Source organism: Leopardus geoffroyi, chromosome B2 (assembly GCF_018350155.1).
Source record: "Leopardus geoffroyi isolate Oge1 chromosome B2, O.geoffroyi_Oge1_pat1.0, whole genome shotgun sequence".
NCBI lineage: Eukaryota > Metazoa > Chordata > Mammalia > Carnivora > Felidae > Leopardus > Leopardus geoffroyi.
Window position 1 is genome coordinate 74,190,212 of NC_059332.1, and position 7,823 is coordinate 74,198,034.

Sequence of the window (7,823 nt, forward strand, 5' to 3'; positions counted from 1 at the left end):
CCCAGTTTAATCTTTCCATCTATTACAGCTTTTTATCTTGTTCATGTTCTTTCTTTAGTATTTATTTAAACTCCAATAAATTTTGAAACATCTTAGTTATATTTTCTTTTTACTAGCTCCACCGCTCCACTATACTGACTCATGAAAAAAATATGTCCTTTTTGACCCAACCCTGGTTTATATTTTATTTAATTTAAGTAAAGTTAATTAAGTTAACTTTACTTATTTAATTTACTTTACTTAATTTAATTTGTATTTAATTTACTTCTTTATATATCTCAGACAAGAAGCCCATTTCTTTCTAAAAGAATTTGAAATCAGCTCTTGATTGCTCAAGAAACAATCAGCTCATTGTTCCTTTCATCAACAATTTTTAAAAATTGTTTTCTCCGTGAGTGGTACATAGAACCTCAGGTTGATTGTTGTGGTTTTAACTGTTGTTTCATGGTTTTATGACATAAGCGCTTGATGTTATTCACCAATACTTGATTTTGTTTTATATTTTTCAGATTTGAAAGTGTTTATCAATTTCTTTGCTAATTTAAGGCAGAGACCAAAATTTAATAGTTTTACATTATGTTGATGTTTGTCCATGTTGGACTGTTTGGCTTCCCTCTGCTGGTTTTCATGAAAGTGGCCATAATCAGTCACCCCCGCCCTTTTTTTAATATTACATTATTCTTTGCCTTCCTAGGACTTAACAGCAATATTTCAGTAATTTACTAATGACTTTCCTTTGGGTCATTAGAAGAAAAATGGTTCCTGTAGAAACAATTTAAATAAATGATAGTGCAGAGACATTTTCCTGGAGGCTACAAAGTGACCTATTGAAATACACTAAATTGTTCTTCTCCATTAGGACATTCAGATCCTCCTTTTATTTCATTTTGGAATGAAAGAATAAATGGGGAACGAATATGCTCTGAGATCCTCTGTCCTGCTCTAGAGCATATAAATAGCATCTCACACAAAAAATTTCCAAGATGTCAGGAACAAGGCAAGTATGATAATTTAAGATAATTAAAATTCTTAAGATGAGCAAAATAGAATGGATTCTAGTAAGCTTTTCTCACTCAAAGGAAACTTCTTTAAAATGTAGTTACTGATCTAAATGTCTTTCAATAAGGCAATTAAAAAATGTGGTATAACAATTCAAACCATGGAATATTTTGCAGTCTTTAAAAAAGAAGAAAGCAAACCTATGTGTATGGATATAGAATGATATACATGGTTGTCCTAAATTAGAAAAATTATGAATAATGCATATACTGTGATCCCATTCATATAAAAAATAGCAGAATCACAAGTGAAATATATACAAAGGAGAGGAGACTGGAAAGATATACGTACATCAAACTGCAGTCAATGTTGTGCATTGAAAGCTTTAGTTTCCATGTCTGTTTCTTCCACCAGGTTATGTGTCCCTTGGTTACCAGATCAAATAAATGGATGCCCAGTTAGATTTTTTTTTAATGTTTTTTTTATTTTTGAGAGAGACAGTGTGAGCAGCGAAGAGACAGAGAGAAGGGGAGATGTAGAATCTGAACCAGGCTCCAGGCTCTGAGCTGTCAGCACAGAGCCTGATGTGGGGCTCCAACCCACAAACCATGAGATTATGACCTGAGCTGAAAGGGGGTGCTCAACCAACTAAACCACCCAGGCGCCCCCCAGTTAACTTAGAATTTCAAGTGGAACGGATTTTTTTAAGTACATCTCAAATATTATACAGGACATACTTAATACTAAAATATTATTCATTATCTGAAATTGAAATTTTTATTTTTTTATTTGTGAATTCTGGCATTTCTACTTTAAGGAGACCATAAACCATTCATCCTTGTACTCCTATCATTAGCATATTTACAGATATATAGTGGTTGCACAATAAATCATGAGAGGGAGAATAATTAAGGAGAGCACAATAATAAAGGCAATTTCGCTAAGTGTGTTACATACATTATCTCAATTCTAATGGAAATGCCTTAAAGTTTTCTTAGTGGTCATATTTTACAGATTAAGGAACAGAGGTATACAAAAGTCACACAGTAAATGGAGGAGCTAGAAATGACCCCAAGTTTCTGGGTCCTGATTCAGCAGCCATAACCAAGTGCCAGCTGCAGGGAGGAAAAGAGAGAAAGGAAGGGGAAAAAGAACCAGGGGCGAGGCTTTGATTTTGCCTAAGTGTAGCTGAGCAGGCCTACACAAAGTCTTTAACCTTGCTAGAGGTGGAATGTGGGATATGTAGGAGAGGCAGATAAATCTGGGCCTTGTCCCCATATCCACCACGCATTAGAACAAGTTACATAATTTATTTTTGCCTCAATTTCTTGTCCGTACAACTGGAGTAAGAATACCTGAGTACTGACATGATGAATAAAGGAGATAATTTCTGTAAAGTGATCAGCACAGGGCTTGGCCAGTGAAAGAACACTAAGTCAATGCTAGTTATTCTTGGCCCAGAACCCCAGTTTTTTCATTAAAATAAAAAAACCCCAAACAGAATAACAACATCAATAAAAAGACAGTGATATGAATAATATCAATATTGCCAAGTTGATTTGAGGATCAGATGAGAAATATATATTATCTCTCTAAATTCTAAAGTGCTTCTCTTTCTCCTCAACAGAGTACTTCCTCTTCAGATCAGAATCAGAATCAATGTCATGCCAGAACATTATTACAATGTTTCCCCCTGAGTAATTCATTTTGTTTTAAAAATTATCATACAGTAAAATCGACTCTTTTCGGTAAAGTTTTATGAATTTTAAACCATGTACAGATTCATGTAACCACTACCACAGTCCAGATACAGAACATGACTCTAGCTTTTGAGATTCTTTTTTCAAAGCATTTCACATTCTTGTTGCAAAACAGTTTTAAAAAGAAGAAAAAAAAGAATTTAGATAACTGTGAAGATACGAATTAACAAGACTGGCTTTTTGTACAAATCACTGCAGTCTCCAACACCTCTAGGCCTTGTCTGGGCCATTTTTGCTGTTGACTCTGCAGACTGTTTCCACCAAAGTAATCAGGAATCAGGTTGAGAATCGGGGCATTTCTTCCGGCTAAAGGCACATGTCACAGGCCCAAACTTCAGCATTCCCTATTTGCTCCTTTTTATATTATCTTCCAGATCTTAATTTTCCCAACTATTTCCTCTAATTGCCATTCTATCTCTAAAATGAAGAAGCCTGGAATAGCAGCACCTTCTCATCCCTTCAGGACAATTATTGGACAGAGTTATTCAGAGAGCAACGCTGGACCCCTCAGGACCCTAAACCTCTGGGATATAACAGATTCTCCAGGTAACAATCTATCCCTTTTCCATCCTCTCCACCTCCCCAGCCTGCCAGGCACTCCCAGGGAGGACAGACATCTGGACCAAACTTCCGTCCTCCAAGGGCCGCCCACGTCCCATCCCCCATCTCGTGGGCTCTCCCATCTTAAGGGACTTGCACTGACACACCGCTGCCACATCCGCTTTCTGGGTGACTCAAGTCATTGCTATTTGCCTTTTCTTTCTAGCATGCTTTGGCTGCTGTTTTCTTCCCTCTGCTTTTAATTTGGGGAGGAGAAAAGCTAATGAACCAAGAACGAATCTCCTCTCCACGAATCCTTTCCCCCCTTAAAGTTGGCTCTCAAGTTCCGTAACTATCCTAGAAGTGCGGGGGCGGGACAGGTGGGGATGCATTAATTACACCTAAACCTTAAATTGGCATGTAACGTTATCACTCGGGTGGGAAGACTTTCTGAAGCTCCCTTGCAGTTTGCTGGGCATTTTGCTGCTGCCGCTGTACATTTTCTGCTCATTTCTTAATGCTGCTGCTTCGTGTGCTTCTGTCACCCCTAAATCTATCTCTACGGCCCAAGATGCCCAAATCAGGGTGAATTCCACGAGATTCACCAGCGGTTTTCTTCCTGTCCAAGGTAAATACATTATGCAAAATGAGGAACCACCAAAGGATGCAGGCTAAGGGGGAGAGAAAGGGATTCCCTCACCTTTCCTGGCACATCCCTCGTTAATTTCCACCGGAAGGAGGCGCGCGGCCCAGATCCCCCCAGTCTTCTTTCTTAAATCCCCCAACCGAGGGCTGCAAAGGTTGGCGGCGCGGCGGGAGAAGTCCCTCTAGCAGGCCTGGCTCTCCCCCGCCCCCAGGGTTGGTTTTTCCCAGCTGCGGAGGTTGGGCCAGGGGCAGGGGTGCGAGGAGAGTCGGCGCCCGCTGCGCGGAGCCGGGAAGTCGCCGCGACTCCGGTGAGACTCAGAGTTGTCTCCGGAGGTGACGGGCGCGGAGGTGAGCGGTGGGGAGCAAGCGGCGACGGCGAAAACGCGGAGGCTGCGCCGTGGCCCCTTACCATCTTTTGAAGGGATGGTAGCGTAGGTCCAGGGTCCCATCGCCGCTTTGTTCGCAGCCTCTCCCTAAGGTACTCTTTGGGGATGACTTGAACCCCCTCTGGGATCCGAGGGTCGGGCTGGGGCTGGGGGGGGGGGGGCGGGGAGCGACAGCTGTTAGGTCCTCCATTTCCTGCTAATCCGGGAAGGTACCAAAAGAGATGAAAAGACTCCTGTAACCTGAAACTTCCCTCCGTTCCAAACCTGGACCGGGAGGTGAGGTTCGGGCGGGGGCGGAGACCCCGGAAGGCGGGTCGCCAGCCGAGGCGGTGGGGGACGGAGCTAGGAGAGAGTGAGAAGTTTGGTCAGGAAGACGCTGGGGATTAAGAAGTTAGACTTGGGGGACGAATCTGATCGGGAAAGAGGAGGGCGGGGGGCTGGAAGAGTGTATATATAGTGTGGGCCTGGGCAGAAGGAAGACTTTACGCTCGGTGTCTCGGGACGCGCGCCCCTCTCCCGGGGAAAGATGTGCGTGGGAGTGGGGGAGGCGAAGCCTGGACGGTGTTTCGGAGGGAGGTCCTGGGGACCGAGTGGAGACGACTTGGCTTGGGGAGTCCGGCTCCCGCACTCGGGGAGCTGCGGCCGCCGCCGCTCCTCACGCTTCTCTCCCGCCTGTCCCAGGTCCTGAAGCGGATCGAGCGCGAGGCGCCAACAAAAGAGGCAAGAGGGTGCCACCCGGGGGCGGCGGCAGGAAGAGGAGCTGGAGGAAGAGCGCGGAGCTGAACGTCCCGAGGCTCCGTGCGTACTTTTTGGAGGGAAGGGGCGGGGGAATCGGCCCCGGGAGGGGGACGCCGGGTGACGAGGGGTTTAGCCAAGTTCCGGCTGCGGCGTCCCTCCTCTGCTCCCACGAGAGGAAAGTTTTCTCCAGACGCTTCCGGCCGGCCGGCGCCCTCCGGACCAGCTCCCGAGCCTTCGGAGCGGGCGCCGTCCCAGCCCAGCTCCGGGGAAAGCCGCGCCGCGATGCCTGGGGGGTGCTCCCGGGGCCCCGCCGCCGGAGACGGGCGGCTGCGGCTGGCGCGGCTGGCGCTGGTCCTTCTGGGCTGGGTCTCTTCGTCCTCTCTCACTTCCTCGGCGCCCTCCACCTCCTCCACGTCGTTCCTGGCCTCCGCGGTGTCCGCCCAGCCCCCGCTGCCGGGCCAATGCCCCCAGCTTTGCGAGTGCTCCGAGGCGGCGCGCACGGTCAAGTGCGTTAACCGCAACCTGACCGAGGTGCCCGCGGACCTGCCCCCCTACGTGCGCAACCTCTTCCTCACTGGCAATCAGCTGGCCGTGCTCCCCGCCGGCGCCTTCGCCCGCCGGCCGCCGCTGGCGGAGCTGGCCGCGCTCAACCTCAGCGGCAGCCGCCTGCAGGAGGTGCGCGCCGGCGCCTTCGAGCATCTGCCCAGCCTGCGGCAGCTCGACCTCAGCCACAACCCGCTGGCCCACCTCAGCCCCTTCACCTTCTCGGGCAGCAACGCCAGCTTCTCGGCCCCCAGCCCCCTGGTGGAACTGATGCTGAACCACATCGTGCCCCCTGAGGACCACCGGCAGAACCGGAGCTTCGAGGGTATGGTGGCGGCGTCCCTACGCGCCGGCCATGCGCTTCGCGGGCTCCAGCGCCTCGAACTGGCCAGCAACCACTTCCTCTTCTTGCCTCGGGACGTGCTGGCCCACCTACCCGGCCTCAGGCACCTGGACCTGCGCAACAACTCGCTGGTGAGCCTAACTTACGTGTCCTTCCGCAACCTGACACACCTACAAAGCCTCCACCTGGAGGACAACGCCCTCAAGGTCCTTCACAACGGCACCCTGGCGGAGTTGCAGAGCCTGCCCCACGTCAGGGTCTTCCTGGACAACAATCCCTGGGTCTGCGACTGTCACATGGTGGACATGGTGGCCTGGCTCAAGGAGACAGAGGTAGTGCAGGGCAAAGCCAGGCTCGCCTGTGCATTTCCGGAAAAAATGAGGAATCGGGCCCTTTTGGAACTCAACAGCTCCCACCTGGAGTGTGACCCTATCCTCCCTCCATCCCTGCAGACTTCTTATGTCTTTCTAGGTATTGTTTTAGCCCTGATAGGTGCCATTTTCTTACTGGTTTTGTACTTGAACCGCAAGGGGATAAAAAAGTGGATGCATAACATCAGAGATGCCTGCAGGGATCACATGGAAGGGTATCACTACAGATATGAAATCAACGCGGACCCCAGGTTAACAAACCTCAGTTCTAATTCGGATGTCTGAGAAACATTCGAGGACAGCTATGCATGAGATGTAGACTTAAGCTTTATTCTGTCCTAAGCTTGCTCCACTTCCACTCTCCACTATGGACACCACTGACCTTGACTGAAAGCAGTGAAGGGAATTTGCTCCCTTGTTATGTGAAGTTTCTTGGTGTGTCCTGTTAATGTCAGACGATGAAAAGCTGTGCGTAGTGTTTTATCCTCTTCCTTTTCTTGGAACTCAACTCGTGTGGACGGATTTTTCAAGTTTCAGCATGAACGTGGACTCCCGGCTGTCTGTTTCTCTTAGTACAGTTCGAGGGGTAGCCAGTGTACCCGTAATACGGATAGCATTCAACAAGAGCTGCCTCAACTTTTTTGAGAAAAATACTTTATTCATAAATATCAGTTTTATTCTCATGTACATAAATTGTGGAGAAAATAAATGCATTCCATAGACTGCCTGCAGATCTTAGCAAGCTCTTCAAAGTTAACTCCATAGTACACAGGAGCACCTACCTGCATCCGAGAGCATGCTTACATTTTACTGTTCTACTTATTACAGAGAATAACTTGCAACTTCAGATAACTTCTTTGACAAAGTAAATTACTTTTTTGGTTGCAGTTTATATGAAACTGAAGTTTTTTAATAAACTGCATTGAGATCCAACAGACTAAATTGTTAAGAAAAACTTCAATAAAGATTCTTAAAAGAACTACAGTTGTGTTCAAGTTTGCTATTTGAAATAAAAAGGAGTAGGAGTAATGTCTTCTATAAATAGATTTTGGGAATAGTTTTGAGATGGTGGATCCATTCAGGATTTAAACAGAGTTGAATATTCATGTGATAGACATCTCATGGTCCCAAAGTTAATGCTATTCATGAAGCAATTTTGAAAGAGTGTTATAAAGTTGGTAAGGTAAGAGGGAAGAGTTCTGCATCTTAAACAGCTCACAGTTTGGAGCTTTTTCTAGACTACGTTGTTAGAATGGAACAAAATTATTTGCTTAATAAAACTTTCTATATGAAATTGTTCTGCGGGTTTTTAGAGCAGACCAGGAAACATCTAATGCAAATAAATGTTTCCAAACGAAGTGTCTTAAAGAAACAGAATATCCTAAAATAAAAGACTTAAAAATGTAAATTAAAAAACATTTCCTAAGATCATAATGTAAATTGGAACTTAGATTTTCTTGAGAATATTTTTTCAAAAACATTTAAAATGGAATATACA

At 46.2% G+C, this 7,823-nt stretch overlaps 1 protein-coding gene across 1 annotated transcript; it reads left to right on the plus strand.

Annotated features, from left to right (window-relative positions):
- The first annotated feature begins 4,667 nt into the window (after positions 1-4,667).
- TPBG (trophoblast glycoprotein) lies at positions 4,668-7,304 on the plus strand. The gene is made up of 2 exons (XM_045498885.1): positions 4,668-4,720; positions 5,012-7,304. The coding sequence occupies exon 2, from the start codon at positions 5,351-5,353 to the stop codon at positions 6,608-6,610; it is 1,260 nt and encodes a 419-aa protein (XP_045354841.1). The 5' UTR covers positions 4,668-4,720; positions 5,012-5,350; the 3' UTR covers positions 6,611-7,304.
- The last annotated feature ends 519 nt before the right edge of the window (positions 7,305-7,823 follow it).

Bases quoted from the DNA above. Each gene is read 5' to 3' on its own strand.
- TPBG (XM_045498885.1), top strand. From the start codon at position 5,351: ATGCCTGGGGGGTGCTCCCGGGGCCCCGCCGCCGGAGACGGGCGGCTG.